General features: G+C 41.0%; 1 protein-coding gene across 2 annotated transcripts in view; it reads left to right on the top strand.

Moving 5' to 3' along the window:
• LOC138950809 (intermembrane lipid transfer protein VPS13A-like) overlaps positions 1–21,985 on the top strand; it is a gene marked incomplete at its 3' end in the record, with an annotated part of 220,607 nt that overhangs the window by 130,720 nt on the left and 67,902 nt on the right. For both annotated transcript variants that reach the window (XM_070322526.1, XM_070322527.1), the window contains 6 exon segments: positions 5,902–6,018; positions 7,213–7,365; positions 8,924–8,950; positions 12,854–12,947; positions 14,082–14,161; positions 21,874–21,985. The exon segment at positions 21,874–21,985 is cut by the window's right edge and continues 8 nt beyond it. In XM_070322526.1, the coding sequence (XP_070178627.1) occupies positions 5,902–6,018; positions 7,213–7,365; positions 8,924–8,950; positions 12,854–12,947; positions 14,082–14,161; positions 21,874–21,985 (583 nt within the window).

The raw sequence follows: 21,985 nt of genomic DNA, 5'->3' as shown, positions 1-21,985 counted from the left end.
ACAGTCTTTGGACAGAAGAGCAGTGGAGATCGACATGGCGTCTACAAATAAAATAAAATATTTCACTCTCGAAAATCGAGTGAATGTTGTGAACAGACACAAAAAGGGAGAAAGTGCCATCGCGATTGCAAAAAGTCTTGATGTTGGAAAATCGCAAATTCAAAGAATTATCCAAGACAAAGAAAACATTCTGAAAAGGTGGGAAAGTGGTGACAATGCCGATCGAATGCGATCAAAGCGGCAGAAGACAACATACTCTGACGTAAATGAAAAGGTTTGGGATTGGTTCCTGGCTGCCAGAAAAAAGAATTTTCCGATCTGCGTGTGCGGCGAGATCAAAGGCAGGTCCATTGTGATAGCTGGGTGGCCTTGTTTATAGACACTGACCTTCTTCCCAGGGGTCATTGACCCAGTTTTAGCTATGAGAGGTGGTTCCCCTTTCATATCTGAGAGAGGAAACACTTCCTGCACCCGGGTCAGTAACCGAGTTTAACCTATGGGGAGTTTAACCTATGGGGCGGTCTCTTTGATGTCTTGAGAGGAAACTTGGCCAGGGTAGTACATGCACCAGAACTGGTGGACACCAAGGACAATGTCAAACATGAAATCGAAGCAGTTTGCTTGAGGAAACGGTCGTCAGCAACTCAAACTTCTCCGTTTTCTTTTTTTAAGAAAATCTGACTTTCTTTGTGGCCCCCTGACCCCGCCCCCTCCCTCTGTAAGGACCCCCCTCCATAAGGACCGATTTTTGTCAACATTTTCAAGGTCGCTAGAGAGGGGTTCCCCTGTACTGCTCATTTCAAAGCTACATGGCACAGATTATAAACACGATGGACAACTTTTTGGCTCACGTAAGTGTAGCCTATGCGATGCTAACTTTTGTCTGTCTGTGCGTGCGTGCGTGCGTGCGTATGTATGTGTGTATGTCTGTGGTAGAAACTTTAACATTTGAAGACGTCATATTACATTGACGTCACATTATGACGTACGAGGGTTAGACGTCACGCGATGGAATTACTGAAAGTCTCGGTGATTGTTATTTTGAGCGGGCCGAGACTAGTTGGCAGTCGTGTCCATGTAAGTAGGCTACATGCAGACAGACAGATCTAGATCTAGTGTCTCGCTTTCTTGCACAGTTTCACCTATGCTCTTTCTCTGTGTGTGTGTGTGTGTGTGTGTGTGAAAGATCACTTATGCAGACCTGTTTACACTACACATTGAGCGTAGTAAACTACGATTTTGGTCCCCAAACTACGCAACTACGCATGCTTGTCTTATACTACGCAAACGTTTCGTTTCGACTACACATTTTGACATTTTGAATACGCAAAAACGCGAGCGAGTTCCGATCCATAATTTGTACTAACCGGTTGTGTACTGCGTGCAAAACATGCCCGGCGCCCGCGAGAGTAGCGTAGTCAGTTGGTCTTGCTGCTGTTATTACAACTATCGCGGGCGTTTCAGCACATACTTTTCTGAACGCGGTCACTTCGTAGCTCATTCTTTCTGGAGGGAAAAAAATGGCTACAGCGACGAACACGGATTCAGAAGACTTTGGCGATCAACCGCCACGGAGCAAAAAAAAGAAGCTTGGTCAAACTCCCAGCAAGGCTTTTCTGCCAAAGTACTATGAGGAGCATCCATGCCTAGTTTCGTGGAGAAAAGGGAAGCATTTTGCCCACTGCACTGTGTGCAACACGGCTTTTTCAGAGAAGCACAGTGGGCTTTACGACCGTGTAACCGCCACAAGAAAAGCACTTCTCATGAGGAATTCGAGAAATCCCGACCAAAGCAGAGGAAAAATTGGACTGTTTTGTGAAGAAACCCGTGCCAGGGAAAGAAGACCAAGACAAGCTCACTTTTGAGAGATCGGTAACCAGAGCAGAGGCAATGACCTGCCATATTATTATTATTGCCGACGCAAACCTGTTCTGTTTATATGCAAATTTGCCTTCATGTTGATACACATACTCCCAGTCCCTACTTTTTGTGACTTGATGTTCTCAGATTGTCACAGGTCTTGAATAGGGGGTCCCACTGTATATGAACTGCATACCCCTCAACATAGCTTTTTTTTAACAAATGAAATGTTCCAAACTAGTTAATAATTTTTTTCTTAACAAATAAACTTAATGCTTGGCTTGTATTTTTGTGGGGGCTTTGTTTGTATTTGTATGAGGAGTATTGTTCACATTGTAATAGTTTTGTTTGGAGTGTTGAGTGTTTGTTTTAGTACGGTATAAGTAACTGTTCTGTTTTGCGGTTTGGGTTGATCGAATTGAAATACTACACATTCACCTGCCAAACTACACATTTGCCTTATTTTCACACCCAAAACTACACATGGTACATTTCAGGGGTAGGCAGGTCTGTGTATGTGTGTGTGCCACGTGTGTGTGCCACGTGTGTGTGTGTGTGTGTGTGTGTACTGTGTGTGTGTACTGTGTGTGTGTACTGTGTGTGTGTATGTGTGACGGAGTGATTGAGTTTGTGTTACTGTTTGTCGATTTCTTACGTGAGCCTTGAAGGCTTCGCCTCTTGTTAGATCTAGTTGACCACTTGCGCCTTCTTGTTATATTTGATTGATAATTCAATCTTTTCTTAGTGGCCCTGTCAGAAACATTATTCTTCCTTTAACATAAATCTAAGTGTCATGGGCGAGGAAAATCGCACAATGTCTAACTTTAAGAAGTTGGGGAGGGTAAATGCTGTAAGCTACTGAAATCCGATGCTAAATTTGCCTGCTTGGTTCGCCCAGTCAAGTCTTCCGGATACATAAGCTTCGTATCACCAGGCAGTTTGAAGGGACTGCTCCTTTTTGAGTCACTTGAGAAAAAGTGACTCTATGTAATCGGTCAGTGTTAGTCTGTCCGGCCGGCCGTCCGTAGACACCACCTTAACGTTGGACTTTTCTCGGAAACTATCAAAGCGATCGGGCTCATATTTTGTTTAGTCGTGACCTCCAATGACCTCTACACTTTAACGATGGTTTCGTTGACCTTTGACCTTTTTCAAGGTCACAGGTCAGCGTCAAAGGAAAAATTAGACATTTTATATCTTTTCTCGGAAACTATCAAAGCGATCGGGCTCATATTTTGTTTAGTCGTGACCTCCAATGACCTCTACACTTTAACGATGGTTTCGTTGACCTTTGACCTTTTTCAAGGTCACAGGTCAGCGTCAAAGGAAAAATTAGACATTTTATATCTTTGACAAAGTTCATCGGATGTGATTGAAACTTTGTAGGATTATTCTTTACATCAAAGTATTTACATCTGTAGCCTTTTACGAACGTTATCAGAAAAACAAGGGAGATAACTAGCCTTTTCTGTTCGGCAACACACAACTTAACGTTGGGCTTTTCTCGGAAACTATAAAAGTGACCGGGCTCAAATTTTATGTGAACGTGACTCATTGTGTTGTGAATAGCAATTTCTTCCTGTCCATCTGATGCCTCATATAATATTCAGAACTGCGAAAGTGACTCGATCGAGCGTTTGCTCTTCTTGTTTTGCTTAATGCCCACTAACAAGGAAATCGACTCCACAGACACAGGATTTCTTTCTCTCTATTTTGCAACAGTATTTAATCTGATTTTCTTCGATTTATCGTTTTCCGAGAAAAAACAAACTTGTTGATCGAGCGTGTTCAAATTTTGATGAAAACTCAACGTTTTTTTAATAATAATAATAATAATAAAGATAACTTATATAGCGCCGCTTCACAAATTTAACTATGCTCTTAGCGCTGTGCATCGAGATATAACAATTTCAATAATATAAATACAAAGATGATATTATAATAAGGCAGGGATTTAATGGACCAGCAAATTAGAAGGACCAGCAGCAAAAAAGATAGACCAGCAGCAAAAAAGATGGGTTTCAACAGCAAATTAGCTGCGATAAATATTTTGGGAAGATTCCGACGATCACGGATTGTTGTCTTTCGTGGAGTACTTCAAGGGGTCATGAATCGACCGCAATGACACCTGGTACGAAGGCTACGCCCCGGGAATTCCTTTCACAAACAATGGACTGGAGGCAATAAACCAGACCATCAAACGTCAGAACACATTTCGTAAGAGACTTGACTTGTCCAGATTCCTAACCCTTGTTGAAAGAGACATTGTCCTGAACTGGTCCAGAGAGAGAGACAACGCTCAGCCTGATCATATCCCAGTGGCCCAAGAACCAGACAGAACCTTGCCCGGCTGGACGGCTGCCTATCAGTGGGCATCTTCAAACGCAAAGTCCATCAAGAGGAACCAGAAAGTGTTCGTGGCCTCGGAGTCGCTTCAGAACATGGACCTGAAGACAGCTGTCAGGATTCAGCAAGACCAGTTCCAGAGAGCCTCTTGGGAATCGTTTGACCAGTACAAGGAGAGCCGGAACTCGGTTTGGAGTCTGACCGTGGAGGACAACAGAATTGACTGCAATTGCCCTGTCTACATGGAGTCCAACATATGTAAACACCCACTTGGCATGGAAATCCGGCTGTCCATTTCTGAACCACCAGCGCAGGCAAAGACCGTCCCCCTGGGAGAGAAGCGAAAGAGGGGACGACCTATTTCTGCCCCATTTTTACTGTTAAAGAAATCTGCTTGGCTGTTCAATTAATCTATTCTGCTGTTGAATTCATCCAATTTGCTGCTTCACATTCGCTGCTCACTCCTTCCTATTTGCTGCTGAAACCATCTATTTTGCTGGTAAACAAATTTTATGCGTTATAATAATACACATTTACAAATATCACTCACGTGCATACGTCCTCGTGCACACCACGCGCATACACACTCCCACTCATTAACAAGTGCTTCCATCCCCCTGCCACTGAGATGTTCATATACCTTAACTATTACAACTGGAACAGGACTAGACTACAAAGAATAGCCTAAGACTTGACAAAGAGACACCGAGCACGTATATCACAAAATAAAACATTAAAATGTCGAACTTTTTAAAAATATTAACTTTAAGAGCGAAGAGTCGAAAAGGTTGCCTACGTAACATTCGTCCCTCGTTGGTAACGACTCATAAAACGCTCCATGCCTGCTCCGTTCAAAAAGTTAATGGGATTTTTTTTATGCAAAAACCTTTCAGCGATGTTGAAGAACATTGCATGCAAAAGAAACCAAGTTTGATGCGTTGCTAAGTGACAAATATCATTTTTAACGATCCAGCGTAACCAGAAAACATATAAACGAAGCTTAGTGGCGACACGCGAAAGGCAAAATCACATTCAAATCGGATCAAATTGACACGGCGCACATTCTAACACGTTCACTACACATCGTAATGCCTGATAATGCACACAGTAGCATATTCGTGCGTACAGAAGTTATAGACACGTCCACGTAGTTCGCGGTTGGTTTTATAAACCAAATGTTGCGTAGGCAACCGTTATTTTTTAACGATCCAAATGCACACTGTAAACATGTGTAAGGGCAAACAGCTAAGTGCATATGTAACACTAGCACAAAAGACAACGAAGATGTATGTTGGGGGGTTCATGGTCGCATTTCATTGGCAGCCACACGGATACTTAAAAACAAGATGTAAGCAATGTCACAATAAAAACGCCATTTTGACGTCATTTTCTGTGTTTGCTTTCATACAAAGCATTAACCAACCTAACGATCTTCTTGATTTTATTATCGTTATCTCTTTGGTCAATTTGCAGTCTGTTGATATCCTTATATCATTCGAGAAGCAAGAGAAACATTCTGAAATCTAACTCTAAAGTCATGACCCTCTCGTGGTACACAGCTTTGTAGAACGACCCATATATAAATTGGTGGTGGTGGGGAGGGGTGATCCTTACCGACTTCAAAAACAACACAGCTGTCAAATTTTTGCCTTGATATCCTTCGGTTTTAACATTTATTTGGTTTTCTCTGTCCAGATGATGCTGTCGTTCCGTCAGGTGCAGTCAAAAGAAGTGCAGATAATGGAAGCTGGAATTTCCAAGCTTCAGATCTTCTCCTGCAACTTCCAGAACCGACACAAGCGACTGACAGAAGTATATTTTTCTTTTGACAGCTACAGTTTTGATTACCTGATTGTGCTCAGGGTTTTATTTTTCTGGCATTCGATTTGTATGCCTCTTTGTGAGTGCTGCTAATGTAATCCTCTGTGGTTAAACTCAGCAGCGACCCAGTCAGATAAGCTTCAATTTTGAATTCTTAACATTTCTTTAGGTTTTAAAACATGTTACAAAAAACTCCCGTCACACTGTTTCAGATCTAACTATTTGAAAACATGTGTGATGCTTTCCAAGTTTTTGTTTGCTGTTAGCACCACTTCAATGGATGTAAAGTTAATGAACTTTTGAAGAGATAGTTTGAGAAACTGACGTCTGAAGGTAGAGAGTGCCTTATGGTCCAGCTATTCCACACAGACCACGAATTGCCACTAATTGATAAATTTTAGGATTCGTAGTTGAATCGTAATCAGTTCGTGAAGTTCTTAAAATGATTCGTATATATACGTTGTCACTTCTTGCAATTCTTGAGCAATCGGGAATTCGCGGCAAAAGTTTTGAGCTGTTCAAAATTAAGGCCACGAATCCCGGAATGAGTTAGGAATTATACCTACGAATCGATTACGATTCAGTTACGATGCCTAAGAATGTACTACGAATTTGTTACGAGTTATTTATGATTTTTTGGAATCGGGAGTTCATGGCCAAAATGTTGAATCGTGGGATTCGTGGTCTGTGTGGAATAGGGCCATTATGATGGAATGAAAAAAGCCAACAACTGAAGAGAAGTGGTCATCTCTGCGTCTGTTGTGTGTCTTGATTGTCCACTTTAAAAACCAACAGATGATGGTTTCCTTGCTTCATTTTGTCAAATAAGCTGTCCATAAATCATACCATTGTTGTTTGATTCGTGATTTTAGAACATTAAATCAGGCCTGAAAGTGGCGAGTATATTAATCTACTCGCCAAATGCGATTAAAGTTGCTGAAAGAAATGGTAGGTTTGGCGAGTAAAATGTGCTCTCTGGCTAGTAAATTATGAGAAGTACTAGCCAAAGGCCAGTGCCCCATTTTGTGGACTTTCAGCGCTGTAAATTTGTTTCAATTTGTTGTTTGAAATGGAGTGCATTCAAAGACAGCTACCGGTAGATGTTTCACAGTGTAAACCACAATTCCTTTTGGAGTGAACTCAAAGACAGAAGTTTCACATTTTACCACAATGTCATCTTCACAGGTGCTGATGCCGTGTGATCTGGCGCTTCACAGCAACGCAAAGAACAGCAAGAACCCGCACATCGACGTCTCCATCAGCGACATCGTGCTCAACATCTCCCCCGCCACAATCGGCACCATGGCCGCCGTCTCTGCCGGACTCAGTACCTCCCCGGTATGTTGGTTTAAGCGAGTTTTATTCTTTTTTGTTTTGTACACACGTTTTCAGATGAGAACAAGATATAGAACAACAAGCTCACAGCTTAAGGACACGTTCTAAAAATGATAAGCAATACACATTCCGATTACAAAACATGGCGAACAAGTGATAACTTCAACACTTAACTTTCATAATATTTCATTGTTATTTTATATAAATAAAAATGAGAGAGAGAGAGAGAGTGTGTGTGCATTGCTACATCAATTGCAGTCACTGTAGACAGGTTAATATAATTTCATGGTATGTTCACAGTGTTGGGGGAGGGTGGGAACTGAACTGAACTGAACTCAATTTCACAAGGATAAAGATTTAGGGCTAAGCCTTTTCTTACAATCTGTTCTTGAAAACACACACACACACACACACACACACACACACACACACACACACACACACACACACACACACACACACACACACACACATACATACACACACACATACACACATGTGCATACACTCACTCACACTCATACTCACACACACACAAACACCATGATGAAATTATACTAAAAGATTAGCGCCAAAGAAAGCAAGTGGGAGGGATTTATAGGAGAGGGGCACCTCTCGAAATCGGTAAATTAATGGCCTAGCAAAAGCAGTCATCCACGTAAAAACTAACTCGTGCAAGCTCTAACACATGATTGTGCTCGGGAGTTTCAGCCCATTAAAGCAGAGGAAGAAGTATATGAGGGGGAGGGGGGGGTGGTGGTGGTGTTAGGGAGGGTTTTAGCATAGGGTCAGGAGAAGGATGGAATTGCATGGTTGTGAAATATGAAAACATTCTTGCTGCTTTGGCCAATCCCTTCGCTGCCTTCGTGGGGGAAAATACCATATGGTGATAGAGGGTGATAGAAACCCCAAAACACACAGCATGCATCCTCCGGAATCAGAGTATAACTGCCTAAATGGCAAGGAAAAAATATTTTGGGAGCTCCCTAGAAATTAAGGGATTTTTACTTTTTACTAAGTGGAAGCTAGTCTAATAGGCCGTGAAAGGTGGATGCAGCGCCTAAAGGCAGTCGATCTACTGGCCGATGTGAATGCGTGATATATTGTGTAAAAAATTCCATCTCACACGGCATTAATAGGTAACATGCGCCTTGAGTCGCCTTGTGTGGTGAGATACGTGCGCGATATAAATCCTCGTAAATAAAATAAATAAATAAATAAATAAATAAATAGTCTGAGTGGTTTATTGGGTAAAGGACAGTCTCCACCCGGGGGGATTCCCTGTATACAGGGAATATGCCTACGGGAACTCCACCTACAGGGAATCCCACTCTTTTGGTCAACAATTAGACCCCTACAGAAATAATGACAGCTTGTTTTGCGCCAACCACCGAGATCTGTGCTCTTCTTGCTTTAAAAATTAACTATGAAGAAATACACACTAGATCAACATTGAATGTAAATAAGTCTTAACATGATAGTAGAACAATTAAAAAACTGACAAGAAGCTTTTTGCCAGATCGTTGTGAAGTAATCGCTTTGTTTTGGCCTTCCTGAACAGGATCCCGCAGAATTCTACGATTCGCCAGTAATTTGTGCTTGATAATGTTCATTTGATTTGTTATCATTTGTTTTGTTCTTGTTTTGTTCTTCTTGCATGCTTAATCTTTTTTAAGTCTCAAAGAAGACCGTCTCACATATTCATCCTTGGTTTACTTCTAACGACGTGACATTGAGAAGCTTACTAACTATTCAGACAGGGAACATTTTTGAAAGTGTTGAGCTGTTGGTAAAGCCAAATGCAATGTGTAATGGATGGGTGATTTAACAGAAAGTGTACTGTCTTGCTTTAGCGGGCACTCTTGAACACTGAAGTATGCTTAATTGTTAGGACCAGTTCCCCCGAAATCACCGTCAGGCATGGGAATTGTCTGCCGAAAGGCAAATTTCCACCGATTTGTTTTTGTTTTGTTCCGCCGAAAAAGCAAAAGTGTCCGCCGAAATAATAAATGGGGGAGGCAAAAATGGTTCTAAAAACTGAATTTAATGGCAAACTTGGAGCTTAGATGACACCCCCGAACCCCCCCTAGCAGGGCTAGGTGCTTCGCGTCGTCGACTTTGCTATTACTTACACATTTTCAGCCTTTTTTACTTTTTTCAATTCCCATGCCTGCACTGTATATGCTGCCAGAATGGCGAGGTAAAAACAGTCATACACATACAAATCCACTCATGCAAAAACGTGAGTGAACGTGGGAGTTTCAGCCCATGAACAAAGAAGAAGAAGTAGTTAGGACTAATTATTTCTGTGGAGTTGATGGTGTCAATTATTAGTTTGAATCTGTGGAAATGCATAACCCATGCAGGTACATGCATGTACGATTAGCTTGATGCTGGGCGGGGGATATAGCTCAGTTGGTAGCGCGCTGGATTTGTATTCAGTTGGCCGCTGTCAGCGCGAGTTCGATCCCAGGTTCGGCGGAAATTTATTTCACAGAGTCAACTTTGTGTGCAGACTCTCTTCGGTGTCCGAACCACCCCCCGTGTACACTACATTGGGTGTGCACGTTAAAGATCCCACGATTGACAAAAGGGTCTTTCCTGGCAAAATTGCTTAATAATTGTCTACCATACCCGTGTGACTTGGAATAAGGCCGTGAAAGGTAAATATGCGCCGACATGGCTGCAATCTACTGGCCGTATAAAATTTCATCTCACACGGCATCACTGCAGAGCGCCTAGAACTGTACCCACGGAATATGCGCGATATAAGCTTCATTGATTGATTGATTGATTGATTGATGCAGAAGCCTGGATAAAACTGTGAGACTGAACTATTTGTTATAAGTCTAGTGAGACTTTCCTTATTTGTTTGTTTTGTTTTGTTTTATCTATTTATTTAATTTCTGGGGTGTGATTCGACTTTGGGGTGCCTTGATTACTTCAGTAAAGAAAGGAATTATTTCATGAGCGGTGCGTTAGTTATTTGTGACTTCCTGATCCAGCCGATATAGTCTTGAGTCGAGCGTTTGAAAATGCCTGAGCCTGAAGGCGGGCGTAACTTACACCTCTTGCTATCAGTCTGCCTTGGAGATGAGGACGACTGTTGACCAGATGGCTAGAATAGCGCGCTGCATTTTCCTGCATAGAACTAAGGCGCGTCTGCCGCGACGGTGCCAGAGCTAAACACTGACGGGCACTGCTCACAGCCCGGCACACGGGACTGTAAACATTCCCCATCCCTTTAGCTCTCTCGCCTCCATCCGCCCTACCCTTGGTCTCATGCTTGGATAAGGGAAAGCAAACTGAACATGGCTTACATGCTCCTTACAAATGAAATTATAGGTTTTATTATTTTTGTTGTCATTGCTTAGACAATCTTGGGAACAGCACAGTCATATAAGTTATCTTTAATTTTTGACTGCTGTGTATTTTGGGTTTAACCACGTTAAAGGTCACCCCCCGCGGGTTAGGGGGAAGAATTTACCCGATGCTTCCCAGTATGTCGTAAGAGGCGACTAACGGATTCTGTTTCTCCTTTTACCCTTGTTAAGTGTTTCTTGTATAGAATATAGTCCATTTTTGTGAAGATTTTAGTCAAGCAGTATGTAAGAAATGTTAAGTCCTTTGTACTGGAAACTTGCATTCTCCCAGTAAGGTAATATATTGTACTACGTTGCAAGCCCCTGGAGCAAATTTTTGATTAGTGCTTTTGTGAACAAGAAACAATTGACAAGTGGCTCTATCCCATCTCCCCCCTTTCCCCGTCGCGATATAACCTTGAATGGTTGAAAACGACGTTAAACACCAAATAAAGAAAGAAAGAAACGTTAAAGGTCGATAGGTCAAAGTTCTTGTGATTGTTTTGTTAAAATGTTCTGAATTAAACGTATCAATAATTTAACCTTTCTTGTTTGTCTAATTTTTTTTTTATCTTTGTGTACTTTTCCTAAATCTTTTTTCAAGCACTGAGTACGTACTATGACTTTTGTCAATTTATATTCATACATCTACATGCACAAGGATATTTTCGGAGGAATTATTTTTGTTTTGTCATTAAGTTTTTTGTTTGGTTTTTGTTGGTTTCTTTGTGTTTGTTTTTTTCTCCAGTTTTGGAATGAAAAATTTGCACTGGGGGAAATTATTCTTCTGGTTTTACTTTTGTTTTCTTACGATGGAAGTTTTGGTGATCGACCTCTTCTGAAATTTTGCCTAATGTGTCTTAAGAGTTCTGTCTATGATTGCACATCATGTAGAACGGAGGGAAGAAGGCAATGAGCGCAGATAATGGAGATGATTTCATTTTGTGTGGAAATTACATGTATATGAGTTTAGGCAGAGTTGTTTTTTGTGAGCCAGCTTTTTGCTTTCTCTGTAATTGACATAACGCAGTCTTACTAATAACATTACTCTCAGTAGGATGATACAGGAATGTTTTAGTTGACCTTTTTTTGTATACACATTTTGAGATTATGTTGTTGATTGTGAAAGCCAGTGTGTGAGATTTTGGTTACCTCTTTTGACATGTTTGTTGATTGATTTAGCTGATACCGTGGAACCCCAAGGTCAAGACTCTCTCCCCCCCCCCCCCCCCCCCACCCTTTTTAAAGACCCTGCTTTCTGGGACTTTCTGCTCACAACCTCTGTTAATATAATAATAATAATAATAATAATAATAATAATATGGGAGATTTATGTTCTTACATTGCTATCTGTTCTTATCGGACACATAATGAGTTAACGGTGGAGAAACCCCCCGCGGGTTAGGGGGAGTCCCATATTGGTTGGGACGAGAAAGAATTTACCCGATGCTAACCAGCATGTCGTAAGAGGCGACTAACAGGTTCTGTTTCTCCTTTTACCCTTGTTAAGTGTTTCTTGTATAGAATATAGTCAATGTTTGTAAAGATTTTAGTCAAGCAGTAGGTAAGAAATGTTGGGTCCTTTGTACTGGAAACTTGCATTCTCCCAGTAAGGTAATATATTGTACTACGTTGCAAGCCCCTGGAGCAATTTTTTGATTAGTGCTTTTGTGAACAAGAAACAATTAACAAGTGGCTCTATCCCATCTCCCCCCTTTCCCCTATCCCATCTCCCCCCTTCCCCCGTCGCGATATAACCTTGAATGGTTGAAAACGACGTTAAACACCAAATAAAGAAAGAAAGAAAGAACGGTGGAGAATTTTCCGATCTCCCAGGTCAACTTATGTGCAGACCTGCTAGTGGCTTATCCCCCTTCGTGTGTACATGCAAGCACAAGACCAAGTACGCACGGAAAAGATCCTGTAATCCATGTCAGAGTTCGGTGGGCTATAGAAACACGAAAATGCCCAGCATGCTTCCCCCAAAATCGGCGTATGCTGCCTGAATGGCGGGGTAAAAACGGTCATACACGTAAAATCCACTCGTGCAAAAACATGAGTGAACGTGGGAGTTTCAGCCCATGAACGAAGAAGAAGAAGAAGAATCAGCGTTGTTTTTGCTGTTTTAGGACTCATCGATTCCAGTGAAGCGTGAAGTCATTCCAGGGGACCTGTGGGCGGTGAAGAAATTGACCGAGTGCAACTTCTGGTTCCTTTCAAGTCGTAAGTCGTTCAACTGTGACATTGTGTAGATCTGGAGATTGACGTGTGTGTGTGTGTGTGTGTGTGTGTGCATGTGTGTGTGTGTGTGTGTGTGTGTGTGTGTATGCATGTGTGTGTATGTCTGCATGTGTCTGTGTGTGTGTATGCATGTGTGTGTATGTCTGCATGTGTGTGTGTGTATGTATGCATGTGTGTGTATGTATGCATGTGTGTGTATGTATGCATGTGTGTGTGTGTATGCATGTGTGTGTGTGTGTGTATGCATGTGTGTTTGTGCGCTTGCGAATGTGCGTGCATGTGTGCAGGGGTTTCTACTGTATGTATCCAAGATGTGCGTTTTATTTTCCCAGTTGCAGGGAACTCGGTAGAAATTGCTTGACTGCCTGTTCTCCCCTGAAAGCGGCGTTTGGCTGCCTGAATGGAGGGGGGGCGGGAGGGGTTAAAATGGTCATACATGTCAAAACCCACTTGTGCAAAAACCACGAGTAAATGTGGAAGTTTCAGCCAATGCACGAAGAAGATCAAGAAGAACGGCTGTTCAACTATACCTTTTTAGACGCACACTTTTTTAAGACCAAATGTTTTGAGATTTGTGTATCATGTTCTAAATAGTGCTGTTATACTGTAAACCAAAGATGCGTTATTTTTTTTTTTTCGAAGTTGCAGAGAACACATTTGTGTATAGTTCAAAATAGTGCTGTTCTACTGTGAAAGTGTAAACCAAGATGTGTTATTTAATTTTCACAGTGGCCACAGATAACTCCACAGATGTGTTATTTTCTTTTTACAGTGGCCACAGATAACTCCACAGATGTGTTATTTTATTTTCACAGTGGCCACAGATAACTCCACAGATGTGTTATTTTATTTTCACAGTGGCCACAGATAACTCCACAGATGTGTTATTTTATTTTCACAGTAGCCACAGATAACTCCACAGATGTGTTATTTTATTTTCACAGTAGCCACAGATAACTCCACAGATGTTTTATTTTATTTTCACAGTAGCCACAGATAACTCCACAGATGTGTTATTTTATTTTCACAGTGGCCACAGATAACTCCACAGATGTGTTATTTTATTTTCACAGTAGCCACAGATAACTCCACAGATGTGTTATTTTATTTTCACAGTGGCCACAGATAACTCCACAGATGTGCTGGAGCCGTTTCTGTCCCCTCAGGAAAGTATCGACTCGCAGCGGGGAGAGGAGGTCAGTAGACTTTCAAGCTTTTCATTCATTTTGCTTATTCTTTTTACAGTCTATATCTCATGCAGTTAATCTGGAATAATAGTTATCTTTTCAAGGTCTGTATATATTCATTACATCTATAATGCTAATCCTTCACAGCTGCTTTGTATTCATCAGTTTGTTGTTGTTTTTAAACAGAAAAAGGAGAAATGTCTGACAAGGTTGAAAGCGTAGGAAGTAATCGTAGTTTGTAGCACAGTGCTCCTATAGCATTCATAATGAGGCGCTATCTCCCGAATTAGCTCTGAAAAAAGAGTGAGCATTTTGAGATTCAATCCGTATGATGACAAACCTCATACAGGGCTATATCTGGAGAATGCACAGAATGAAAATGAAAGAACAGTGTATTGTACATAGAGAATACTACATATGGATTGCTGTGTGATACCAGATTTACATGAAGTTTTGTTTTTTGATATTGCAATGCAAGTCAATTTGGTAGCTTTTCAATATTTCAAAAAGCAAAGAGTGTGAACTTGGAATCGCACAGCCATGTTGTACTCTGTTTATCTTACATTCTGTAGTTGCGCGCCTTCTGCTTCAAACGTTCTGTAGTTGAAGAGTCCAAATTGAAGACGCGTCTGATGGAACTTCAATCTATTCCAAAGCCTCATGAAATCTTTGACGTCAAAGCAAAAAGAATTCAATTCAGAAATTATAGCATCTCATGGAAGTTTAAACGAATATATACTTGCAGAGGAAATGGCAAACGCAAAAGTGTTCAGAGAATTATGTTTGTCTTGGTGAGTTTGTCATCATGAGCAGTGAAAGGTTAGATCCCTGCCAGACTGTAGTTTAACATTACCTCATTTGCATGATATAAACACAGGTGAGTATATTGTTCAATGGTTCAGTTATGATTTGGGTGGTCTCTCAGGTATGTAGGATAAGTTGCAATATGATTCTTTACCCATCAGGCCATCCCCTTTGTAACTGAAGTATCAGGTAAAATCCAACAATATATTAAAACTTGCATGTCTTAATTCCATATTTGGAAGGAATAAATTGCTATTAAAAAAGTGCCTGTCATTTTGAAAATACTGATTTTTTGATAAAGTGTGGCCTTTTGTTTAATCTTTTTTTTTATCATACCAATTTTTCGTTAAACTAACTTAGCCAACTTGCTTTTAAATCATGCTAGTGTGGTACAAGGTGGCGGGCAGCCAATACCTAATTCCAAGAACCCATTGTATTTTTCTTTTGGGATTTTCTTTGCAGCTTGGCGAGCAGGTGAGCTTTGGTATTCAAGTGCTTTAACGTTTTTCAGAAGCCTCCGATTTATTTTTGCCAATGTGTGTGAAATCGTACCACTTTTTGTTGAGTCTGAAACAATATCCCATCTTCCCCAAACCCTAATGCAATTTCTCTCGTTTCTCCTTCCTTCCTCTGTAACTCTTACTCCCAAGCTCCAATGTGGAATGAAGATTAGCTTTGACAAACGATTAATTCAATAGACTTAAATTCTGGACCAAAAACAAAAATAATGTACAAGTCCTGTTTTTGCACCAACATTTTTGTTGATAGCGGAACAGTGAACACATACCTATGTGCATTCTGTGCATTCATGTGCACATACACAAACACATGGATTCATGCATTAACTCGCTCACACACGCACGCACACTTTGACACACATACTCACGCACACACACACGCACAAATGCACGTACACAAACACGCACTCACACACACGCACACTGTGACACACACACACACACACACACACACACACACACACACACACGCATACTTCTTTTGCCGTTTGATATCAATTTAGCAGACCTGTTTACCCTCCCGGATTGTCCGGAATTATTACGGATTTGGGGTCTAAATTCCGGTATTACGGAATACTACCGAAAATTCCGGAAATTCCGGTAGAGAGAACCTTTTTCGTGCGTGAAAATTCGAAGTCGAAATTGTGGTAGTCACCAGGGCTGTGATTTCAAGGCTGACCGAAACAGCCTTTTCTGCGCATGCGCACAGCAAGGTAGGGACGAAATGCCAACCAAAAAAGCGAAAGTTGTACAGAAATAGCGGCAAAACTATTGAGTCAAGTGGCGGTGTCTGGTGAAGTTTAAGAAAAGCGAACCACATTCATTTTGGTGATCAACTTGATATCAGTGCAACATCAAAGCTAGTCAGTTACGAGTCACGTCGCGGCACGTGTCCCGAGGTTAGACGCAGCATTAGTTTTAACAAAATGCAGTACACAAATGAACATGGAAACAAACAAAAACACGAAATTATGTTTGGCAAGACATGAGCCTGCTTCGCATCGAGTTTATTTGACCTAGGTCTCTACTTCCACAGAATCTCTCAGACCTGCGAACCGATCTCTCACTACGGTCAGTCGCGCCAGAGACATAGATGTAGGTCGAGTATGGTCGCGCTCATCAGTTACTTGGCTGTTGCCGAAATTCAAGTCTTTCTGAGTCTAAAACTGATCTCCATTAATATTTTTCCAATATAGCAAAGATCACAGTTCTTTGAATTGAAAAACTTACAACAAAATGTTTAAATGAAATAAACGAATCGGTCCTCTAAAATTAAAGGTAGCTTCTGGAGAGAGTTATCATGACTGGTTTTAATGCAGGATGTCTGATGTGACAGAATGTAAGGTGGTTTTGTTCACATGCATCTTCAAGTGACTGTAAATAGTCCAAGGGCGGAGGGTTGGGGGTGGGGGGGATGTTATTCAGTCTGTCGGAAAAAAAACTAAAGACATTTTCTGTCTGTGAAATTGTTGTTGTTGTCTGGAGCAGATATCAATGAAGATAAATTGCCATTATTTAATACTAACTTTAAAAGAAATAATGAGTGGCTGCTGACACCAATTTATCATGTTTAAAATCAAGGATAAGCTACAAATTGTTAATAAAATAGCTACAATTCTTCAGCCAGACCCCCCAACCCCTGGACCGCAGGTTGAACCCCCCCCCCCCCCTCTCTAGCTCTCTTGCTCCGCCCCTGAATACTGTGGGTTTTGTTTTTTTAGATAAAGTAAACTTGTCTTAGGTAACTTGCATATTATATATCAGGTGTCGTGTGTTTGTGTGTGTGTGTCATCGAGCTTCTGTGTGTGTAGTACAATACTGTTAAACATGGTTATCAATTTTGTACTTGTTTTGCATGGTAGGGCGCGAATAAACGTGTCGTTTAATCGTTTTCGAGCTGGTTTATGGTTGATAAAAAAGATTACTCAAAGATGCCTCAAATTACGGAAAAGTACCAGCTGCATTCCTGATTTTCATTTTGGGGGGTAAACAGGTCTGATTTAGTTGTTTTATCCAGTTGTTTATTTTGTCCATTAATGTCAGTAGTTCATATTTTCATATTTTCATTTGAGCATTTGGTTCATCCGTAGAACTTATCTGTTTTGAATGAAGCATGTTTCATGACTGTTTACTTATGTTACCAATTTTTCTGCAGTTGTGATTTTTGTAAGTTTCTTGAACATGATAAACCACTCCATTAAACATTTGATTGACTGAAGTCACACTGTCAGTGTGTGCATGAAACCTGTTAAGTATGAAACAGATGTTCATAACACATGTATGAAAACTAATTTTGTTGAAAAGACTGTTTTGTGAATTGTATTTCTAATTCGGCCTTTAGGTTTTCTTGTGGAGTTGAAGCCTTGGGCCGTTCTTTGTCGAGGGGTTACAGACTTGTACTTTATGAATTCGCCTTGTATAGTTAAAGTCTCTTCGACTACAAGTAAGAAGGAGTTTTCTGGACAGCACGGTTGTTTTATTGAGCTTCAAGGTTTCTCATCTTTAGGGGTCAGAGCTGAGGATTAGGATTACAAACAAATATTTGAAGTTGTCTCATGCTTTGTCTCTTTACAAAGCAACAAGTTAAGGCAGTGTTTAATGTTGTTGTACAGGCGTTTTTTTTGTTTTTTTGTTTTTTGGTTTTTTTCAACACTTTTGACTTGTTTTTATTTTAAATAATTTTTTTAATATTTTTATTTAAAACAATTTGTATTCACTTTTATTCAGGAAGGGGGTAGGGAGAGGGAGAGGGTGCTTTGAAGGCATATTTGGTCGTCAGATATCCAAATGCATGGGTCTCCTTGGTGCTTTTTGGCTTTGTTCATGAATGTTGTACATCTTATTAGCAGTATGAAATTGTTTGTATGATTTTCCCATGGGAATAGAAGTAATATTTTACAGAAGTAGTATTTGATTTGAGCATAAATATGATCTCTGAAATCACCAGGAAAAAAAGGATCATGCCCAGATTTATGTGATGAACATATTGATGAGGTTATTAGGGTTCTGTATAGAATAGGGCAGTGTATGTGGGTGTGTCAGTGTACATGTGTGTGTGTGTGTGTGTGTGTGTATCATCTGTCGTTGTGTGTGTGTGTGTGTGTGTGTGTGTGTGTGAGTGTGAGTGTGTGTGCGTGCGTGTGCATGCATGCATGAGTGTGTGAGTATTGGGCTACCAGTGTTTTATCTGCTTAGCTAGCAGCATGCCTCAGTGCATCAAAGTGCGCTCATGCGCTGGTAGGTTTGAATTAAAGCCATGGCAGAGGAAGAACAGGCGCCTTAGATTTGCCCTGGCTTAGCCTTTAACTGTGCATGAAGCTGTTGGAAAGAGCAGCGGTGTATCTTTGCATACAGTGGAACGTTCCTCTGAAGACAGCCCCAGCCCCATTGCAGACTCCCTGCCTTATGAGTCCCCAGTGTTTTCTCAGTGTTTTTGGTTCATATTCCGCTGTAAATTAACCCCCATTCCCAGACACCTTAACACTATTGTGACTAGCATTGCCACGGCGTTAACGTCCTGCCTGCCCAAGCTTGCCACCAAGAAACTTCCCAAAAAACAGTAACTGTAAAGAAATCTGTCTAGCAAGCTTGAATTAAGTCCAATCACCACCACATTTTGTGTACTAATTAAAAAATGGATGCCCAGTTCAGTCGTGCTATTTATAAGTTTGTCACGCAATTTGTTTTAGCAAAGGGGGGGTGAAAGGGGGATAATTTGTGTTTTTTTACGTTTTTTTGTGTGTGTTTTCTTTTCCACTGCTTTTTTAAAAGTTATTTTTTAACAGAAAGTATTATAAATAATGTTATAACCAAACAAGGTGTAAAACATATGAATTAGCTGAAATATTGTTAACATTCTACACAGAAATAAGGAGACAGTACAAAGAAAAAAACAAGCAAATCACGCATTCACTCACAGCATCCTGACTCAAATGAAACAAAACTGTGACACTCACCAAATGATGTCTAGGTAATCCATATTGAATATAAGTCACATTTTCACAACAAAGTCCCAACTGTACACCTATGAACATTTCCAAAAGGATTAGGAGGCTCCAGCCATCCATTGTTATCAGTGCTGCCACGCCCCCTTGCAAACTACACGATTCCAAGATCCATGCAGTACCACCCTACCACGTGTAGTTTGCCGACTCATACTAGCAACAACAGGACTGTTTCTTCCTCAATATCACTGCTATTATCGCTTTCTTGAGGCGAAAACAACACGTCGGAATCATGATCTACAGGATCCTCAAGATCCAACATCCGGAGAATCTCCTCCCGTGACAAGGCTCGCCTTCGATTCATTTTTTTTGTTCGAAAAAACCACGCAAATCTTCTCTAATTTGCACATGGCGGAAGAGCAAGTCACGTGTATCAAGGGAAACAACTCAATTTATTGCAAGCTTCAAAAACCGGGAAGCAATCACGAGTCGTGTACCTTGTATGTCTGTTACTCAAATAGTCACATCCCGTCCATGGGCGTGTCAGCGCTGTTACTAATTTAGTCACCTCCCGTCGCGAAAGTGTTAACCCCTTCACTGCCACAGTATAACAGCATTTTGGTATTGCTGTGTGCCAGGGCAAAATTTCGCTTTCTTCGGTAGGTTCACTAATCTGTTCACTGCTCGATCATTTATTGAGATATCTCTTAGATCTTTGGCATGTGCTTTGCTTATACCCTTGGCTATTATAGGATGACATGATCATTGGACTTTGTTTGTGATTGTTATAGTAAAAATTGATATAATGACCATTTTTGTCAAAAATTACAGTTTCCGGACTTACACACACACACATTGCAGCACGTAAAACCACACAAAACACTGCTAAAACTGGTGTCAAACATCAGGTACTCACATTACAGCCCATAAAAGTATTCTTCTGTGTGGTAATCCATAAATCACTTCTTGTAGAGCTTCCAGAACACTGTATCGCTTGAAAACAGGTCTACGAGTTGAGGTCCGACTTTCGGCCGCCATTGTGAATGCTATAGATCGGTTCTACATTTCTAACACAGTTTTCACCACGTGGTACTAACTTATCCGAACGGTCTATGGGAAAGAACTGTGTTTAGAACCCCTACAAGTACTTGGACAGTGGTTACCTCCCATCTAGTTTTCAGAAATGTCCTGAAATGTTGCTGACGCAAATCCCACGTACCAGGTACGGTTATGGGCGTGCGACAAACCGAAAATGACCACGTACCTAGTACGGGGTGGGCAGTGAAGGGGTTAATTTTTCTCAGATTTGTTTGAGGTCTCAAAAGAGGGGACCTTCCAGCATATCTTTTTGTTAGAGTTCTTGACCCGGATGGTAATGAAAAATGTATGGAGTTTATCATTATTGTTGAGAACCATGAGTAACAACATCAGCCTGTCTGAGAAAATGGTGTGAGTGCATGAATGTATTAATTGCAAAAGAGCTGCGGTGTATTAGTATTACTAATTGTATGCTTGCATTTTTTTCTTGGCCTGGCATGTAGAAAGATGTTTATATTGTCGGAAACAGTATCTTTCTTCTGTCCAATAATTTGATTTGTGTATTAGTATTTGAAGGAGGGGGAGACAGTTGTGTTATATTCAGTGTTTCATTGATCCAATTTGGTCGTTTTACTTAACCCTCTGCACTCCGGAAGGCCCGGGACAGCCCGCGAAAAAAGTGCTGTGCCGATTCCGTAACGCCCGATATGGCCCGCAGAACACTGCATTGGATTGTGGGATAGACCAAAGCGAAAGTAGGTCAACGCGACCTAGTGTTCTGCGGGCCATATCGGGCGTTACGGAATCGGCACAGCACTTTTTTTCGCGGGCGGTCCCGGGCCTTCCGGAGTGCAGAGGGTGTGGAATAAAATATAAGTTGCAGGGTTTCTACTTTTCTGTGAATTCACAGATTTAAAAAAACCTGTTAAAATGATAAACTTCGTCACGTCACAGTACTACTCAGATTTGCATCATATTCAAACATATTCAACATTTTCCTGACTTAATCTCTGTTCTAGTCGCTCACTTGCAGGAAAGAAGAGCTAATTCCCATTACACTGTCAACCATCTGTCAGGGACTGAGTAGTTTTGTGGTTATAATTTTGGCTGTGATAATTACACTTACTATGAAGTCTTCAGTTCTGATGGGAACTTAAATCTTCCATTCTGAAGAATGTCAGCTGGTGATTTTCCGTTTTCCTGATTAACCTGGCGGTTTAATCTTCAGTTATGACGAACGACCTGGTGACTAAACTGAAGTTTTCTATGAAAGCAATGCTTATGAGGATGAAAGTCGCCTGTTCATTTCAATGCTTGTTATTCTCTCAGGTGCCAGTTGCTTACTCCATTACACGTCATATGCATGTAGAGCGCTTACTCCCCTTTGATCAGTGAAGTTTTCTATTTGCTGAAACAGATGGTCGTGAACCTGCCGTCAATTGTGGTGAAGCTGGAAGGGGGCATAGGTTACCGCACCATCCCGCTGCTCTTGGTAGAGTCGTCCCTGCAGGCACAAGTCAGAAACTGGA

The sequence above is a fragment of the Littorina saxatilis genome, linkage group LG16 (genome assembly GCF_037325665.1).
Source record: "Littorina saxatilis isolate snail1 linkage group LG16, US_GU_Lsax_2.0, whole genome shotgun sequence".
Taxonomy (NCBI): domain Eukaryota; kingdom Metazoa; phylum Mollusca; class Gastropoda; order Littorinimorpha; family Littorinidae; genus Littorina; species Littorina saxatilis.
Note: the sequence above shows the minus strand (reverse complement) of the source record. Positions and strands in the feature narration are given on the sequence as shown.